This window comes from Scardinius erythrophthalmus, assembly GCF_964197995.2.
Source record: "Scardinius erythrophthalmus genome assembly, chromosome: 14".
In the NCBI taxonomy this organism is placed as follows: Eukaryota; Metazoa; Chordata; class Actinopteri; order Cypriniformes; family Leuciscidae; genus Scardinius; species Scardinius erythrophthalmus.
This window is the reverse complement of record NC_138234.1, coordinates 7,346,739-7,367,814: the sequence shown is the minus strand read 5'-3', so window position 1 is coordinate 7,367,814 and position 21,076 is coordinate 7,346,739. Positions and strand designations below refer to the sequence as shown.

General features: G+C 38.5%; 1 protein-coding gene and 1 long non-coding RNA gene across 3 annotated transcripts; one reads left to right on the top strand and one right to left on the bottom strand.

Moving 5' to 3' along the window:
• Nucleotides 1-520: 520 nt before the first annotated feature.
• Nucleotides 521-4,399, top strand: s1pr4 (sphingosine-1-phosphate receptor 4). The gene is made up of 2 exons (XM_081385006.1): nt 521-1,276; nt 2,625-4,399. Exon 2 carries the CDS (start codon nt 2,757-2,759, stop codon nt 3,918-3,920), a length of 1,164 nt encoding a protein of 387 aa, XP_081241132.1. The 5' UTR covers nt 521-1,276; nt 2,625-2,756; the 3' UTR covers nt 3,921-4,399.
• Nucleotides 4,400-6,267: 1,868 nt separating this feature from the next.
• LOC308702620 lies at nt 6,268-17,713 on the bottom strand. Of its 2 annotated transcripts, XR_014031629.1 has the most exons (4): nt 17,618-17,709; nt 12,942-13,132; nt 12,181-12,307; nt 6,268-10,176 (listed from the first exon to the last, which is right to left on the bottom strand). It is a non-coding gene; the product is annotated as an uncharacterized lncRNA (long non-coding RNA). The 2 variants fall into 2 exon arrangements; XR_014031628.1 differs by having other exon boundaries at nt 12,181-13,132; nt 17,618-17,713.
• Between the last annotated feature and the right edge of the window lie 3,363 nt (nt 17,714-21,076).

Below are 21,076 nucleotides of genomic sequence, written 5' to 3'. Positions count from 1 at the left end.
ACTGTGAAGGGTGTTGCTTCTTACCTCAGGATGTGGTAGTTTCAGAAGTCCCCCCTCCTTTATCTTACCCCAACATTTACTGGATTAGTATAATACAAACATAAATTAAGAAAATAAACTGCGTGATGATTTACAATTTAACTCAAATTTTAATTTAAAATGGTTTTGGAGGACGGCAAAGATATTATGCATAGACAAAAAAAGGACTAAATCAGTTCATTTTCACTCTGGATCAGGCATAAGTAAATGCAGAAAACTGTAGTTTCTACTTTATAAACAGTTTACAGGTGATTTAATGTATAAAACATTGTGAAGAATGTAATGGATCATTGCACATCTAAAATATTTATGATTGGCAAGCATTCCCTTGTCAGTATTGGGAAATTTAGGAAAAAACAGCTTGAAAATGATTGAAAATGTAATGCATATTAAACAGACATGTAAGATGATTGAGCTTTGTAAGTGTGTGTGTGTGTGTGTGTGTGTGTGTGTGTGTGTGTGTGTTTCCACCCAGCTGGATGAGGTGAACTGAAAACAGTAAGGGAGGAGGCCACTTTTACTAGGTCATCAGGGCTTCCTGTTTGCTGACTGGCTTCTGAGAATTGTCAGTTAAAGCAACTTGAAAACTGTTGTAAGGATATTGGTGTAGCATCAGTGTATTTAAAGGGTCTTGCTAAATGTTTTCATCACTGCAACACGTGCTGACTAGAAACTGGCACAATGGCTTCCTGTAGTAGTACTAAATCATTGTTGTCCATTTGTTGCAGTTAAAATATTTTATTGCAAATATAATATTTTAAAAACCTTAATAAATGGAAACCATTATGTTTATATATTTATTTGAAGATTTTTTTTTTTAATATTGGTTGTTTTTTATAATTATTTTTCAAGTATGCATTTTTATTTGATTTATTTCTTTATTATATTTCACTATGTGTTTTTGCAGGTTGTGCAAATAGTGTTCACACAGATGACAAATCTTCCCCAACATGTACAATATTCTTTACCAAATCGTATTGCATGAAATGCAACTTGATTTTTCTTATGGTAAACCATGATTTGCCCATATTCTGGGAAGATGTCACAATTGTGCATTTTAGAAACATTGTAGAAACTGATAATTTTTTTAGCTTTCTCCATTGGGTGTGTCAAATATCTGCAAGAAAGCTTCCTTCCTTGTTACTGCAGGGTATATAATCGTTCAGAGACCCAGCGCTCGAGCTTTCTGCATCAGAGCATGGCTCAATACCAATTACACCAGCATCACTAATAAGAGGTGAGTTAAGATGCACTTGCAAAATTTTTATTTAAGATTTTTTTTTTTTTTACCTTTTTAAAAAAATAACATATGCATAGATATATATATATTAATTTATGAATGTCTTTTATTAACTATTTAGTAGTAATTTGAACAGAAATGTTTTGCATTTATATTATTGAGATTAAAACCTGTTATTATATTGGCTTTTAACATGAACCATATAATTATTTTATTTAAATTAAGCATTACAAATATTTATTTGTTTATTGATTGATTGATTTATTGCACGTGTTGGCTCTTTAAACATGCTACGCTGAAATACCCTCTTAACCACAAGCAGTAGTGAAACTAGAGATATTTAAATGTACTGTACACATGGCGAGATTAAATTAGGTCAAGCTCAAGATGCGTTTACTTCTAAAATAACATTTTTAGAACTAAAAAACATTGAAAAAAAAAAATTTTTTTAAAGAGTTTAATTATTCTTTACTATTTTCAGCATTATTCTGTATTATGTGGGCGGTGGTGTAATCTGGCGGTTACAAATCTGGTAACCGAAACAGGCACCGCAAATAGCAGTTTCTGAGATGACACCCTTGTGCGCTTGAGCAAGATGCTTAGTGCCATGCAAGCGGGAATGTCCCTTTAATGTGAAGCCACTCGAAAGCCAGATTACTTTTTATAATCACATGGCATCATGTTACCAGGGTAGCTTGGTAAAATGAGCATTTCACAGCCATCACCTTTAAATGGATGATGATTTTGCCAAGTAGGATGTGTTCCTGGATTGACAAAATCATAGCATACACTCTTAAAAATAAAGATTATTTTTTAGCATCTATGGTTCCATAAGGAACCTTTAACATCTATGGAAACTTTCCATTGCATTAAGTGGAAAAATGTTCTTTAGATCATGAAAGTTCTTCACAGTAAGACGGGGTGAACTTACACTGAAAGGTTCTTTGGTGAACCAAAAATGGTTCTTTTATGGCAAAAACCTTTATTTTTATGAGTGTTGAACCTTTCCATTGCACAAGACGTTCTTAGAAACGTAGAAAAGGTTCTTCACGCTAAGAGGAAAATTATTCTTTTAAAAACTACGCTGAAAGGATCTTTGGGGAACCCAGTGTTTTTCTTCTATGAAAAAAAAAAAAAGAAACAGCGATTTCAAACAGCGGTTTTTGAGACTGTCTGTGGTTCACTGCAGTTTTAAAGAGTAAATACTGAGCAATGGTGTTGACTTATGAATTTGTAGATGGTTTGTTTTAAAGCATATTAAAAGCTTGATTTTCACATTTAAACTTTTGATATTGATTCAGTTCATGAATCAATTAACTTTGTCTAACAAACTGTTTTCCATCAGGTTAATCCGAGAGGGAAAGGATAATCAGGACGTATTCCTAAGGAGCCGGAGTCTGATTGCCTGGAGTCCGATTGCATCGACGACCGAATCGACCCCAGCGAGATTCAACTCCACGCTCCTGCCGTTCACACCATGGACGTCCTGCGATCTTTCAGCTCCGCCTCTTCCTGTCCAGACGTGTACAACTGGACCAGCAACAGCCTCATCCTGGGGCACTACAACTTCACCGGGCGCCTCCAGCACCGCAAGCCCTCGAAGAGCAGCGTCAGTGTCGCCAGTGTCCTGTTCCTGATCTTCAGCGTCTTCATCATCCTGGAGAACCTCATGGTGCTGTTAGCGGTGCTGTTCGGCATACGCCTGCGTCATCGCTGGATATTCATCTGCATCGCCAACATCGCGCTGAGCGACCTATTGACGGGATCCGCCTACGTGATCAACATCTGCATGTCCGGCGAACGCACTTTCAAGCTAAGCCCAGTTCTGTGGTTGTTCCGTGAAGGACTTCTATTTGTGGCGTTAGCGGCGTCCATATTCAGCCTGCTCTTGATCGCCGTGGAGCGCTACGCCACTATGATGAAGCCCGTCCACCAGAAAACCGCCACGAAAACTTACCGAATCTACATAATGGTGATGCTTTGCTGGATAACAGCCTTAGTAATCGGCTTCCTTCCACTGATGGGCTGGAACTGCGTTTGCGACCTGAAAAGTTGCTCCACACTTCTCCCGCTCTACTCCAAGAGCTACATCTTGTTCGCCCTGGTCATCTTCTTCATAATCCTGCTCACAATCGGTGCACTGTATTTTGCGATCTACTGCCACGTCCGCAGTAGCACCGAGACAACATCGGTACGCAGCAGTAAGCGTTCACTGCGCCTCCTGAAGGCTGTGATCTCAATCGTGGGAGTCTTCATGGTGTGTTGGGGACCTTTGTTCATCCTCCTGTTGGTGGACTTCTTCTGCTACTCTCGCAATTGCAGCACGCTCTTCAATCCCGAATGGGTCATCGCCCTAGCCGTGCTCAACTCCGCCATGAATCCGCTCATTTACTCGTTTGGCAGCCTGGAGTTACGCAAAGCCATCGCAAAGCTCCTGTGCTGCTTCTGTCTGCAAGTGGGACTCTGTAACCCCAAGACCTTCATGACGCAGGAGACCTCCAGCACCTCGGGGAGCCGACACAGCAGTTTGCGCAACAGCTTCAGCAAGGTGCGAAACCTGAGCACCAGCCCTCCGCCCGAACTGAAGAAGAAAACACGCCTCAGCTCCACCACTTCTTGTTTATCTGCATCAAGCGGTTAGTCCGCGGTGGGCAGGTGTGTTTCACCTTCGCCACAAGAACTGCACCTCCTCAAACTCAGAAAAGCCATGATTGTGACTTTCACTTTCTGCGGGTTAAACGTCAGCTGGTGTGATGGTCAAAACATGCAGAAAGGACTTTAAAAGTAAGCAGCTGTGCAACAAAAACATAAAAAAAAAAAAAAAAAAAAAAAAAAGCAACTTGAGTTATACATTTGAGCTGAATGCAATCAGACCTGTAAGGTTCTCAAAAACAAACTGCCTTTCATTGTTGTTTTCTGCAAGAATGTAAAAGTAATATAAATATTGTAATTTAAGTATTAAAAAGTATATTTTCATATTCTACTTAAAGTGAAATGTGTATATTTTTTGAACGTGCACATGTAAAACTGTTTTAAAGTTTTCAAGGTAAAATTTTAAGTGTATGCACTGTCAAAATTGAGTAAAGGAAATAAAAATGCATTTAGTGCTATTTGTCCTGCAATATTTCTTGAAGATTCTCAGTCAATATCCTTCATTGAACACAAGAGGGAGGCAATATACAGACTTCTTCAATGCAACATTCTTCAGGACTGCACGGGGCATTGGGTATTTTCATTGCAAATACTTTAAACTACACTTATTTGTTAATTATAATAATAATGCATATGATATTACACAATACTATTCAGATACCCAGTGGTTTAGGTTAAGGTTTTGAGGACAAAACTTTAGGACTGATACATTCAGATCCACATTTTGAAATCCACCCGAGCATTCAAGAATATATAAAAAACATTTATGTGTATGGGAAACCACAGCCCTCCAAAAATAACTTGACAGCCCATCTTAAAACCATCTGGACAGTCCAGACAGCAATTGGAAGAATGCACAGTGGACGGAAGAAATGAATATGGTCAGAGAATATATTTAAAAGATGTAGCCTACATGTTAACAAGTAAAGGAACATTAGCATATTAGCTGTAGTAGTTTATTTAAATACTTGAGGAAAATATACACATAGATTTTGACTCAAAATGGCCCTGATAGCACATACTTGAAATGAGTTTGTGATGAATTGATACAAACAAGAATTTACTGAAATGCACTTGTACACAAAGTCAAGCATTAGCACCATGAAGGCCTGTTCACACCATTGACGACAACAGTAACTAGGCTATATATTTGTAATATTTTCTATTTTTATGACAAGTAGGCTATACACATTTAAGTTTTATGTGTTTGAAAGGCCCTTTTATCTCGAGCGCCCTACGTTGCCTTCCAGGGACACATTTTATGAGTTCTTGATTTCCCAGCAATGCAAGTTGCTTAAGCGTCTGCCAAATGTATACTTATAACAATGATGACACAGAGCAGACGTACAATTAGAAACACTTTCATAAAGGTTTTTTTTTTTTTGTCTCCAGCTGATAAAGAATAAAACAGTGACACTTTTCACATTTCAGGGTTTCTCAAAAGTGGAAGTTGCCATAGTTGGGTAAACTTCTGTAGCGGCGAATGAGAGACTAAATATATTTATATTCAAATAGCAAAAGAAAAACACTGTTGTGGAGTTTTCACAACATTCAAAAAGAGAACAAAAAATAGAGAGATTAATAACGGCAGTCAGAAGAGAAAAATGTCAATTTACAGCTTTATTAGAAACACCCCCACAGGAGCATACTTTTTATTTTATTTTTTTGTAATTGGACCCAAATGTAATATCATAAAAAGTAGTGTTATAAATGTACATGCATTTAAAATTTATATATATATATATATATATATATATATATATATATATATATATATATATATATATATATATATATATATATATATAAACTTTGCACGATGTACGATTCTAATGACCGTTAAAACGCGTCAAGGGTCCATTGAGAGCCAATCAGAATCCACCGGACTCCACAGAGCGCGAACATTTAAACCGTCGGATTGCATAACCGCAGCGCGCGCTTTGAATAAACGATTCAATTGGTGTCGACGCTATAGTCATAATTCTGGGTGTGAACTGACCTAAAAATGCCATGCAATCACGTTCCTGGGATGATTATAGTTTAGTTTATGACTGCATGACGTCTTGAAGGAAACATGGATTTATGTTCTTCTCATTAAAGAGGGCACGAAGGGTTAAGTGCGGTTGCATGCAGACATACCACCCCACCCCGCCCCGCGTGATTACCGCGCGTCGCCTCCAGGTGTTCTGCAGACAGATAGGCCAATGACGACGTCCTCGGGTTTCTGGACATTTGTAGCTGGTTAGCTTTCATTCAAACCATTCACAGTCCATGCAAATTAATTCAACATTTCAGTTAACTTACAATTCAGAGCAGAAATAAAGGCAAACACAACGTTCTCATTGTTTAGTATCTCATTTAATTTAGAGAAACATGTTGTTTTAATGTTTGTGTGAATAAACATCTCCATGAATCAGATACAATCGATTACTTGTACTGGCTTATTATTGTGATTTGCATATAATTTCACAGTGTGATATTTGGCTCTGGGCAACATAACAATGAATCTTCCCTTTATAGGGCAATAGTCTGCCAAACAAGAAATTAAGCATGTGTTTATCATTAATCAGTTGCTTCATGATTTAACTTGCTTGTGAGATCCTCAAGGATAAAATGAACCCCTTTGTTGTAAGAAAAAACTTATGCAAATGAAATAAATAGGGTGTGCATGCTGATTGGAGGACAGGAAAACATGCTGCATGCTGATTGGAAGGGAGTGAGAAGTACTGCTTGTTGATTGGAGGATAGTAGCACATACTGCATGCTGATTGGAGGACAGTTCATCTGTGCCACGAGGACCTCACAGACATTCATTTGGTGTCAACATGTCTTTTAAATTGTATTTTAATAAATACATTACAACCACTTACATTTAGCACAGATGTGAAATCCTTTTTCTGCATGTGCTGGATCGTGACCCCGAAGGATCTACGGACGGTTTCTTCACACGGCTTTGCTGCTTTATTACACAGCTGGTCTTGTTCAAGTTAAACCAATTATAAAGCGCACAGCTCTGGTCTGGACCGCAAACACACTGACTACATGGTGGCGGAGGGAACAAAACAATATCAAGCATCTTAAGGAGGCCACGTCACGAAATCTGGTCAGTCTCTGAGCGCATGATAAAAGGCCTCTGACATTGCTGTGAAACTAAAATAAGAGGCTTTCTGCTTTCATCCCCACAGCTCCTTCCCACTGATGCATTTATGACCTATAATTGTTTCTGAGTAGCACAAATCTTTCCAAGTAGCCATCGAAGCCGAGGACTGAGAACGGTTGAAGACCGCAAAACCTGCCATATGGAAACTTTCCTATATAGATGCTATATGACAGATCAATCAAATTGTGCCGCATTTTTTACTACGTAGTAGTTTTTGACACCCTAGCAACTAACAGTAAACCACTTAGAAAACCCTAGTAACAACATACAGTAGGAACATGCTAAAACTATTCAGAAAATCCGAGCAACTTCATAGCAATGTTCTAAATGTCTCAGAATTACCATGCAACCGCATAACAACATGTTAACAACTCAGAACACCCTAGCAACTGCATGGCAACATGTTAAAAATCTTTCTGAGCTTTCGGCACAGCAACTTGTACTAAACCACTTGGAAGGCCCTAACAACCACATAGCAACATCCTGAAACTATTTTAAACACCTTAGCAACTGCATAGCAATGTGCTGAAAACCACTCAGAACACCCTAGCAACCTCATACCAACACGTTAAAATCCCTCAGAACAACCAAGCAACTGCATAGCAATTTAGCAACATCCTCAAATCTCTTTCATAACACCATAGCAACAGCATAGAAACATTCTAAAAAGTATTAAGAACACCCTAGCAACTACATAGCAACATTCCAAAACAATTAAATAATAACTACATCGCAATGTGCTGTAAACCACTCAGAACACACTAGCAACCATATAGCAACAGGTTAAAATCACCAAGCAACTGCATAGCAACTTCCCAAAAACTAAGAATACCCTAGCAACTGCATAGCAAAATTCTTAAAGATGTTCAGAACACCCTAGCAACTGCATAGCAACATTCTAAAAAAACACATTCAGGACACCCTGGCAAATACATAGCAGCATTCTAAAAGGTTATTATAACACCCTAGCAACTGCATAGCAACATTATAAAAATAATTCAGAACACCACATCAACTGCATAGTAACATCCTAAAAGGTGTTCAGAACACCCTAGCAACTGCATAGCAACATTATAAAAGGTGTTCAGGACACCCTATCAACTGCATAGCAACATTATAAAAATAATTCAGAATACCACATCAACTGCATAGTAACATCCTAAATGGTGTTCAGAACACCCTAGCAACTGCATAGCAACATTATAAATGGTGTTCAGAACACCCTAGCAACTGCACAGCAACATTCTAAAAGGTCATTATAACACCCTAGCAACTGCATGGCAACATTATAAAAGGTGTTCAGGACACCCTAGCAACTGCATGGCAACATTATAAAAGGTGTTCAGGACACCCTAGCAACTGCATAGCAACATTATAAAAATAATCCAGAACACCACATCAACTGCATAGTAACATCCTAAAAGGTGTTCAGAACACCCTAGCAACTGCATGGCAACATTATAAAAGGTGTTCAGCACACAAAGCCATGGAAACACATTTTCAAAGTACAAATTTTAGTATGTCTAAGAAAGGAAAATTCAACAAGCATCATAATAAAAATGTTTTAATAGAATTTTATCTTTTCTTGTTTTCATTTATAGGCATTTATAGGCTTATGATGCTTGTTGAATTTTCCTTTCTTAGACATACTAAAATTATATAGTATGTCTTTTATATAGTATGGAGATTATATATATATATATATATATATATATATATATATATATATATATATATATATATATATATATAATCTCCAGTTGTAAGAATTTCCCTAAATGTTACAGGAGCTGCTCTGTTAAGATTCAAAAAAGGAAAAGCCAAAGTTAGGCTGCAGAAAGTTAACAGTCTGAGGGTAGATTTATGATCCACCTGAAACCTTCCATTTTTTATATGCATAAATGGATATGACAGCGCGTCCTAAATTAAGTCTCTGGCCGTAATTCATTTCCACTATCTTTGACACCGGCGAACACGCAGAGACGCTGCAGGCCTTTTTGAAGCACGCCGAATATGAGGTAAACCCTGAAACATCTTGATATTGTGTGTTCCCATGGTCATGCTGGTGCTGGGAACAGAACACAATCCTGAAAATATGGATATGGCTTTAATCAGTATGCAAAGAATCCATTATCCTCAATGCCTTGACTTCTAATGGTTAACCATTCATATTTTATTAAGGTCAGTTCGCTCGGAAAACATGCTTTATATTCAGTGATGACAGATGTTGATATACCAAGTTTATGAGAAGCACACTTTACGCTGCTTGGATAGGAGTAAAGGACACAAAATGCTGATTGGAGGAAACTGAAGCACGCTGCATGCTGATTGGATGAGCGTAAAGGACATTGAATGCTGACTGGAGGATACTGAAGTATGCTTAATTCTGATTGGAGGAGAGTAAAGGACACTGAATGCTGATTGTAGGATTGTGAAGTACGCTGCATGCTGATTGGAGGAGAGTAAAGGACACTGAATGCTGATTGGAGGGTACTAAAGTACGCTGCATGCTGATTGGAGGAGAGAAAAGGACACTGAATGCTGATTGGAGGATTGTGAAGTACGCTGCATGCTGATTGGAGGAGAGTAAAGGACACTGAATGCTGATTGGAGGGTACTAAAGTATGCTGCATTCTGATTGGAGGAGAGTAAAGGACACTGAATGCTGATTGGAGGATACTGAAGTATACTGTATTCTGATTGGAGGAGAGTAAAGGACAATTAATGCTGATTGGAGGATACTGAAGTATGCTGCTGTAGCAAGGTTAGATGTTGTGGGAAGAAGGAGGTGGGAACAGGCGAACATTCAAAGACTTAATAAATGTAAGATAAACAAATACAAAATGAAAGTAAAGACAGCAGCGCCTCACAGACGACTGCTGTCACATATAACAAAACACAACATAAATCCAGGCCTGGCCTCTCTTGATCTTCACCGTCGTCGCTCCTCCGTTATGCTTCCGCTCCTCCGTGAGAGATACGAGACCGGTGCGTCGTGCAGGTGTCGCTCATTATCAATCACGCCACCGGCCTCGCGCCGTTCTCTCACGGCCCTCGGCCTCGTTCAGCTCACCACAGCTGCATTCTGATTGGAGGAGAGTAAAGAACACTGAATGCTGATTGGAGGGTACTGAAGCACGCTGCATGCTGATTGGATGAGAGTAAAGGACACTGCATGGTGACTGGAGGAGCGTAAAGGACACTGCATGCTGATTGAAGGATAAAGAAGTACGCTGCATAATGATTGGAGGAGAGTAAAGCAGTGGCGTTTAGGACTTCACTCCTGTTCCTGCTGAACTGAGCCAGCACTCAATCAGCACACTGATACCAGTTTAGCAGGCACAAGAGGGCACAGCCCTCAATCGTTTCTTCAAAACCACACCATCGCAATTATACAAATGATCTGAGAGGATTTGTCTGAACAATTTGCAGGGATGGTCACGACACCACGCCTTGTTTGAAAAGACTCTGACCCCAATTTGCAGTTAATTATAGGTTAAAAGTGCAGTTACCGCAGCTAGCAAGCGTAAATGCCAACACCGACAACCCTACACACCAGCAAGCCTGTTCCCATTTTGTTTTTAAAAACAGTCGCATTTACCGTTGTTTGGCGGATTTTGGTTCTGGTGATAGATACTCCCATGAAGCACCGCAAATTACTTAATCGAGGCAATCTCCCTGCAGTATTTAAATACTTCAATGTTTGTATATACACACACACACACACATACATATGTATGTATGTATCTATATATATATATATATATATATATATATATATATATATATATATATATATATATATATATGCATATTTTACATCGCCCTCATATTTAATTCTATTATTTTGTTTGCAATGCTTCATGGGATTGTAGTTCTTTCACTCACTAAAGTCGTTAAGTTCACAGTATTGCACCTTTGTCTTTTGTATAAACTTTTTTATTTTTTGCATCAATACAAACTTTGTAATGTTGTTATTTACCTTGTTTCTGATTGGCTGGATTCATGGCTTACGACTCTTTAACAAAGACTCTGAATGAATGGCAATGAATGGAAAAAATACTACCGCTGAAACTATTGCACTCTACAAACAAACAAAATGATATAGGCCTAAATTATCATCAATGCTGCACAAATAACCACCATACAAGGCTGTATTTATGAAAACTATAAAAATGGAGCAGAACTCGGTCCATCAAAGTGACGGATAATGATTTTTTGTAGCGCAACCGATGTCCCTGCTTTCCTGGAACATCTACACCTTTCTGCTTTTTAATGACTGGAGTGAATTTACTAACATGCAATAACTGGTCTAAATGGACTTTTAAATGCCAGTGCTTCCATTGAGTTCGACAAAGTGGTCAGAACCTGCTCTGTGAAATGAAAGCCAGACACATTTGCTGCATCCATCTCAGCTAACAGTATTCAAACCATGGGTCTAAGAGCTTAACCTGCCTCATTGGCGTGCGTGTCCTAACTGGTTTCACATTTACTGGCATCCCACCCTTCATTACGCCCAGTTCCTGCCCTGTCTCACTTTTGAAGCCAGAGCAAGTAGGTGGACCACCTGACCATACATCATACAGTTCACTTCAGGCACTGAACTTAGCCACTGTGAACAGTATTCTTGAGGGATCAATGCTCACCAATTAGCTAAGCTCTGCGCCTTGAGCAAGTGATGACCTGATGGACCAGCTCGAGATGGAAAGGGTGTGACCGAATGAGGCGTATTAGCTAGAAACAAGATGTATCTTTGGTAATTATACTCGCTTAGTCATTGTGACTTTGCACAAATAATTTACAATGCTAGATTTGAACAAAAAAGTCAATATCTTCCACACTTGAAGCTGTTCTCATAAACGCACACGTATATTAATGCCCTATGTTGATACCAAGATATCAATGTTTGGCTTAGTGTGGCTCACATAGACCATGTTGTTTGAAGTTTTGACTAAACCATCTGATTCTAAAAAGCACCGACTGCCATTCAAAAATAGTTGTATACATAAAATAAAATAGGCTTTGGGGGTGCACCGTCAGCCAAATCAGCAGTATTTTATTCAGGATTTTTCAGTCAATCATAACATACCGTTTGATAAGCGTCAGTCCTAAGCGCCGTGGGAGTCAAACATGGTCTGCATCTCCATTTTATTTTTAAACTTGCCAGATGCCCTTTTGCCTTCGCCGATATTCCAGTAAGCCATTATCTGTCATTCCTGAGGAAACATGATATTTCCAGAGCGATGAGTCACTGTTTGTGTTATTGAGTCTGAAAAACATACCAAGCAATTGCACTCATATGAACCAAATGCCAAAGAGGTTGCATAAACAAAGTCTGAATTTCAATATGTTGCAGCAAGCGCCACTTAAAAAAAGAGGTTTACATTTTCTGAAGTGGGATTCTCCCAAAAAAAAAAATTGCGTTACCCTGAGAATCTTTGCGTTCGCTCACAAAACGTTCAAATTATTTTCAAGTTAATGCCAAATTTCACTGGGGAACGCAAAAGTTTTGCGCGGGAATGCAACATTTCTCGCAGGAACGCAAAACTTTTGGGAGAGAATGCAAACGCATTGAAATAGAATTTCCCCATGTCCCTTTAGGGGCTCTGCACGTATGAGCATTAGTAATAGGCTAGTCATTTTTGGCTGATTAAAGTAAAATCGTTTCCAAGGTGGAGCAAGTACATTTTGATGAATGATAAAACCAGCACAATAAAAGCAGGAACGTGCATTATGAAAGTAAATAGGGTCAGTGTTGACGTTAAGCCACATGCACACAAGAGCCCTGACAATCTAATTCAGACAAATCTCTGTGGTTCTTTGTCTGCTGTTATAGGATCTCCAAAATACCCCCGGTCCGGTTGGCGGTGTAGGTGCGGCACCTGAAGAACTGTGCAGAGGTGGAAATCCCTGGCAATGTGATTTTCAATTCTGTTTATCTACCAAATCACGGTGCCAGGAACCCTCCCCACCACAGCTGCAACTTTAGATCCAAAAGCCTTACAGCTGTGGTCCAGCTGCGTCCCAGGACTGCCCGTACCCTATGGGGAGAGAAGGAGAGATCGTCAGCTTATCCAAACCAGGTCGGCGTTGTGGGGTTTGACCCCGGGCTGCGGTGTAAACCACACTACTGAGTATCACTAACACTCTCAGGGAAGCTTTTAAAAAAAAAATGTAGTTTCAAAGGCAAGCTTCTCATATTTTAAAGTAGTAAAGTGAAAATTAATGATGTTACAAAAACTTCCTGTTTGTCCCACCAATTGTAGATGGAGCGAATCTTCAGGAAACCTGTTCGAAAACAGTCATAATTTAGCAATTTCCTTGCTTAAGGTCCTTGCACACGGAGTCCGAAATTTTCGTATGCGTTTTTTCGTATTTGTCCTTTCACCTCTCAAAATGCTTGCTACAAATGCGAAAAACGCAGAAAATCCAATCCGAATTTTTTACGACCAACGAAAGTTTCCGAGGCAGAGTGTAAACGTGACTGACACAATGTGAAGTCGTATTTATATTTTAACATGCGAAAAGTTCGGACGAAAATTTCAGACTTGTCACCTTAAAGTTTAAGTCAACTTTACAGTGACGCAACAAATTTGAAAACGTTGTTTGCTAGATGATGAACTAAATTGAAGCTAAGAGAATAATATATTTTAGAAAATTATGAGACTCATAATTAAAAATATTATAAATAAATGTTTATAATATAACAACACCTTTTTGTGAACACTGGAGCATGAAAGACATGAACCATCATCCAAAAGAGTCAGATTTAGCTCTTCAAAATGTCTAATGTCCAACGTGATTAAACAGCAGATGTTCTCGTGCAGACGCCACAGATTCAGCTGCCCAGTCAAAGTTCATCATTTCAAAGCGTTCAGTAGAAAAAATAAAATAAAAAAATCGCCTGTGTTTTGAATGGCTCAAGACGAGAGAGCTGCAAACAGCTACCGGACAAATTTGTTCCCAGAATCCTATTTTAAGGGCCGAGTGAATTTAACTAACAGTTTTTTCTCTTCCTTTTCCCTCTTATGGACTGAAATTTCCTCAACAATATAAAACGAGGGGAAAGGGGGTGAACGTGCAGAAAAGAGTTTGCTTCGGTCCTGTACAAAATGTCTCAAGTCCTTTCATGGAGCTAATCGGAACAGAATGATCCATTAGATTTGGACATTTCAGACTGGAGGACGGGAGAACCGGATTTCAAAGCCATGACCACAGCTACTTTTCGTGCTGCAGAAAAATGTGATGTATTATTGTTGTTTCCACAGCATTCCTGGGCCACCCTCATAGTGATGTCATAATGGTGCGATTGTGCTCCTGTCTGATACAGTTTTCCTCAGGGAGAAGAAGATATTTATGTGTATTTATATTGCTGAATCTATTTGAGACTGATAATTTTCCAGCTGATCTCAGATTTTTCCATGATTTATAAGCTATATACATCACCTCAGCTATGTTACATGCATCACTACGTCAAATTTTAAGCAAACGCAATAGTGTTGGTGTACACTGGGTTTACGGTATAGCAAGAGTCTGCAACTGTCCAGCTTTCTCCAGGAAATTGCTAAAGGGGTTGAGGGTATGTGTCAGTGCGCTGTGAATAGAACACCATGGTGCCAAATTTTTCCAGGCGAGGAAAATGTATGTTAACACCTAGTCTTTGCTCTTCCCGTACTTCATCATGAATACCGAATGGCTGTCTATATTAAAAACGACATTAAACCAGTGACTGAAAAGAGGAAAACAGAAGCCAGAAGTTTTACTTCTGTGCTTTTGAAATATGGGAATTTCTCATTGCCAAATAGCCTACATTTCAAAAGTTTACTGTAAAGGTCTGAGAGTGACTTTGCAACACATCAAACAGAGATTGCAGCATAACTGAGCACTACATTTAAAAAGTGAGGTGTTAATGGGATAAAACACACACAAATTAAAATTCTGTCATCATTTACTCATCCTCAAGTTGTTCCAAACCTGTATGAGTTTATTCCTTTTGCCAAACACAAAAGAAGATATTTTGAAGAATGTTGGCAACCAAAAAGTTGATGGGCCCCATTGACTTCCATAGTATTTTTTTTTATACCTACTATGGAAGCCAATGAGGCCCATCAACTGTTTGGTTGCCAACATTCTTCAAAATTTCTTCTTTTGTGTTTGGCAGAAGAAAGCAATTCATAAAGGTTTGGAACAACTTGAGGGTAAATGATGACAATTTTTAAGTAATAAAAGTAAACAGAAGAACAGAATAGAATGGTCACATATTAATCAAATACAGCATTGCATTTGCATTCATTGGTGAAGTAGCCTACATTTTGCATGAGGAAGCAATGAAGGATTTTTTTTTTCACTTTCTGTGGAATTTCCATTATTATTCTTATTAAAGGAATAGTTTGCCCAAACATGAAAACCCTTGTGTCGTTCCAAACCCATAAGCTATTATGTTGAAGCTAGTCACTATAAACATAGCAATCACTTCATAAAGATGCTTTAAAAATGTTAACTTTTGTGTTCCACAGAAAAAATAACAACATACATACAGGTTTAGAATGGCATGAAGAAAGGCAATTAAATGATACGTTTTGAATTTTGGGTGAACTATCTCTTTAAGCCAATTCTCCAAAGATTGACTGTGCCACACAGCTCATGGCCGGACTGGTTCTGCTCCGGCGAGCAGCCATGCAGGAAAAGGTCAAACAAAATCTCTGAGACTGATTGGATAATGGCCGCATGGCCCCATGTTTGGAAGCCGTTAAGACTAAATCATCTGCGGTAGAAATGTCAGATTCTAAAAACATTTCTGTAGGGTTGGTACAAGACTTTTCCAATGCCTTCTACCAAATCGGGGTGAATATAGGCTATATCATGAATAACAAAATCTCTAGAATGCACACACATAAGAAGAGGGAAAACGTGGGGACCATTTTCACTGAAACCTTATGTTATGACATAAAACTAAGAGGAAAAACTATTTCTGCACTACTTCTAGGTCACTAATAAACAGCAAGTAAATGATTGGCATTGATTACGTGACTCTTTGTACAGACGGTCGAAGAGGCTCAAGAAGCTCTTTGGATCATGTCAAAAACAAAATACTAAGACATTCATGTTCATTTTCCAGTTCAACTTTTAACTCAATTTGTTATGCTGACAGTTTAATTTATAATGGAAAGTTTGAATTAAATTAGAAAAGCAATTTACTAGTGGTCTCAGACATTTGGATCCCACCCCGCCGTATTTTTACACTAATGTGAAACACGTTTTTGCACGTAACATTGCATTGCATCTATAAATTACACACATGGAAGCATTTTACCAAATTCACAAAACCAGTCTGCTAATATTTCATCCTCATGAGAGGTCACAGACTCAATGATTGTAGAATAAACACCATTTAACTCTAATTTCCTTTGAAGTGCACATGACGGAGACCGCCGCAATGCATATTAAACACCATAACGTGTTGACATGGGCCGACTTTGATCCTGTCAATGGGGAAAATCCATCTTTCCAAACATACAACGTGTCTCAAATTGCTAGCATTTCACTTCTGTGACATATTTCTCATTGTAAGCTGATCGTCACTTCAGTGTATTACTGTCCTTCTTGTGTGCACGTACAGTTACCTGTCGATACAAGTTTTTACTTCTATATCTGATTAATATAGCAGTCCCTCATTTTCCAGTCACATTACATTACATTACACAGCATGGCCTTTCTGCCATGGGACGTTTTGTAACAAGTGCGTAATATTTTTTCGATGGAAGAGACATAAAACAAATTAAACAAGCATGGCATTAAAATGAAGGGATTTAGTGGAGACCTTCTGTCTCACAAGGTGCCCGTAGCACTAAAAATGTCAAATATGAAGCCAATGCGTTATAGGCCCGCGTCTCCACGTGTGTGAGCTTGTACTTCATCACCCACAGCAGAACTTTCCAGAGGGTTTGTTTATGGCATGCTTGTAAAGTAAAAATGCAGCAGTCTGGCCTATCAAAATCCTTTCATGATGTGGTTTGAATTTGTCTGGCCGCCTGGTTCAATCATTCCAACCGCATCCCATTCCCATTCACAGAGTTTGAAAAGATGCATAAAATTTCCATTCAAACTTTCCAAATGGGTTGTAATACACTCTCGAACACATTTTAAAATATATCAGGGTCCCTGCAGTTGCACCTTGTTCAATACAAACTATTCAATCCCAATGCAAAGTACATATTGCTTGTGTTTGCCTGTGTCTGACAAAGCAAAAAAAAAAAAAAAAACTATTGATCTGCTTTGGAATGTTTCAGTTTCATTTCATTTTAAACTGAACTTAAAACAGATATAATTGTGAAAATGATCATAGATCTTTACACTCAAAATGAAAACCCAACATACTTTTCAACAGTATAGACAGACAGGCAGAAAGACAGATACATACATAAAGTATACCTACTACTACAACATACAGTTTGTCAACAACTTCATTACAAAAAATGAACCAAAAAGTCATCAAGCATACAATATTGAGACAAAATGCCACTTACCGCATTAAATCATGAATTGTGACCGTAGGGTTCACATGATGATGTTGGAACTGAAGTGAAGTGAACCTCACCAGATCATGTCATTTCACATCGAACTCCGACGAGAATTTACCAATTCTACTATGGCGAAGGATCGCCTCTTACTATTCATGATCCATATATTAGCCATTTGACGAATAACAAGCGACGTCACAAAAACGTAATTAATATTTAAAGTGAAAGCATTTTCTATAGGAAGGTCCGCGGGCGACGTCAGAATAATTTAACTACTGTTTGCAAGAGCTCAATTTGCCATTGGAAGGCTGACAGCTACGTCATCGCGATCTAATTAATATTCAAATGATGAACCGTTGCCGTAGGTTTAGCGTTTCGCGCGCTGCCTATCTTGAGGTAAGGAAGGTAACGTCGAATTAACAGCTAAACTATGACTAAAACTTGATGAGTTTGGTCCAAGACCACATTGATGCTGTCAATACATCATCTGAGAGAGAAAAAAGTGGGATGGAGGGAGAGATAGACTGAGACATGTCTAATTGTTGTCCCAGAGGATCCTCACGGTCCATTTATGAATCACCTCGGCGCGTTTTTCTCCAGCTCCAGAGAATTCTTCACCATGGCAATAACATTAGCCTTTAGCCAGAGGAGGAAAGCTTTTAGTGCTTAATGCTCTCTCTCTCTCTCTCTCTCTCTCTCTCTCTCTCTCTCTCTCTCTCTCTCTCTCTCTCTCTCTCTCTCTCTCTCTCTCTCTCTGCACCCTCTTTTTTGGCCTCCTCACTGTTTTATTCCTTCAAGGAAAAGTTCACCCATAAATTTAAATTCTGTCATTAATTATTCATCCTCATGATGTTGTTAATTTTTTAACGTGGAACACTAAAAGACTTATACAATATCTTAAATAATAATATAATCTTCAAAGCACGAGTCAAATTGTGTTTTAAAAACTTAACACAGAACAAATTAACAGCAACACTGGAGTGAGCAAATAAAGACTCAACATTTATTTCATTTTAGGCTATACACTATCCCATAAAGGAGCACTGTCTATCTTGTGCAAGGATGCAAACATTTTGAGCTATTATACAGTAATACTTTTGGTTTTATTTGCATCACATTTTAATGCTACATTTTTATTTATTTTTTTGTTTAGGGAGAGATGGAAAAATCATTATGATCCAATCAAAATGTTCGATGCTAACAATCTCTGACAGCAGTCGTCGTTCTTTCCTTTCTAAATTTACTGGCAGAATATCTCAAGAACACTTAAAATTCAATCTGAACTTAATAAGGAAGTGTTCACATACTGACAATTTAAACAGTCCCACCAGTCCTCTTTCCGTAATGCTGCAGTGAAACCTCAGCTATGTTGGAAAGAAATAGCACTGAGTGATGTAAATGTTGTCTGTGGCCGTTTCAGATCTGCGTGATGATAACTATTACCGACCAAATTTAACTTACCAATAACTGTCTAAACATTCAAATTTTGTGGCAACCAAACCTGAGATAACATTTTTTTCCAACATTTCTTTCCGATTGTCCACAAAAACCACTGTATGATATTTGCAGTGACATGGAGCGATGGAACTTTTGCTAGCCTTGGTTTGTTTGTTTTGCTGGCGGCTTTGCCAGCGTAGTGAAGAAGAAGTGTGGCTTGTTTTGGTCTGAGTGGGCAGTGGTTGTGCAGATGCCATGCCAGCCCGTCGCTCTGCTCGGAAGAAACGCCCACACACACACACACACTAACACAGACACACAAAGACACAGTGCCGTGTAGACGGAGGCCTTGGCGGTATGTGGCAGATACCCAGAGCTGCAACCCACTCCAATGCGCCAAGAAGAATCCCTCTGTTCATGAGGTGGACCATCACAACAGACTAAACAAGGGAAAAGGTCTTTCTCTTGTGTAACCTGAAAAGAATGAAAGACTTCCAATGGCATAGACCATGAAATAACAAGAATTCTCTTGTATATCAGATACAGTAAGTTGCATGCAAGTTTTGACCTGATGAGAACTTGGAAATCGGTTGGAACATACAATCTAATTCATTATGCATCACTCATTTCTATAGGACTACACAAATCTGCAAGGCTCCACCATGTGGTCAAGATGCAGAATTGTTGCCAAACATAACACAAGTGATTCCCAGAAAAATGCTTCGTCCTGTCCCAGCTTGAAATGCAGAGACGTCAGAGCTGTGGTGCAGTGGATTGTGCACATGATCGATACGTTTAAGTGCTCTTCGCTCATGGTGAACCCACACTCGTTCACTATCTTATAGAATAAAGTCAAAAAAGCCCCAAAGACAGCATCTGTATAGTAATAAATTCAATGGTTGATGTGTCTTAAATCTTTATGAATCTCTTTGCTCTTCATTATCAGGGTTTTAAACAGACCACCTTCATTCAAACTTGCAGAGAACTCTGGTCTTTTACTCTCTTCATTTTCTTTATTTGTCTATCTTTTAATTCTATATTGTGCATGATGAGAGAGCCTGACTCAGAATGATCACATCTGTGGTTACATGCATCCTCTTGAGCAGATGAACATAAAATCCTAAAAGACTGCCTGTACTGCAGGCTTCAGACCACAGATGGGCCTCCACATCTGGCAGCCACCCCTGTGCTCACATCAAAGTCCGATCCTGGATGGTGAGGACAGGTGGCATGGTAATCCCGTTCGAAGAGGCCCATGGACATCCAGACTTTAGTAGCATATGCAACTATGGGTGGGAATCTTTTGGTACCTAACGATTCAGATTGATTTTTTGAGGTCACGATTAGATTAGAAATCGATATGTGCATAGGTTTGATTGCAGTTTTGTGTTACTTTTCCCATTTGACTGCGTTAGACAGTTAAATGGGTTTAAAAAAAAAAAACATACTGAATTAATGTGAACCTTGAAATTTATGTAGTTTTTCTTCCCATTTTAGTCAACCCAATATTATAAAACAAATGCCCTTTAAGCTTAAACTTTTCAGGTACAGTAGCATAGGTTTATTTAGCAAGAAATGCTACCGAAATTGAATAATGAAATGTAAAAATAAAACACTGTATAGTCTTCACTGTATAAATTAAATATAAATTGAGTCATATTAAAGATTAAAAAAATGATTCAGTCAAAAGCAGTGTGTTTTTATTTATTTATTTTTTATTAACATTAATTGATGATTACACCTCATTGAGTCCTTGTTCGCGGCTTATTGTGATTAACGTCAATAACTATACTGCGAAGTTAAAGTGCAACACTTTTTGAAATTTGCGAATCGATGCAAATCGGAAGAAGATAGAATCGCGTTTCATACAATCTAAAAACTGCTGGGTTGTGTTAACCCAATTTTGGGTCAAATATGGTCTCACCCAACGTTGGGTTAAAAAATGCAATTTAAAAATGGACAAATTGCATTTTGGACAAAATCAAAAATGGACAAAAATGCAATTTAAAAATGGACAAATTGCATTGG

What these genes read in the sequence shown, in the direction of transcription:
- s1pr4 (XM_081385006.1), top strand. Translation starts at nt 2,757, where the DNA reads ATGGACGTCCTGCGATCTTTCAGCTCCGCCTCTTCCTGTCCAGACGTG.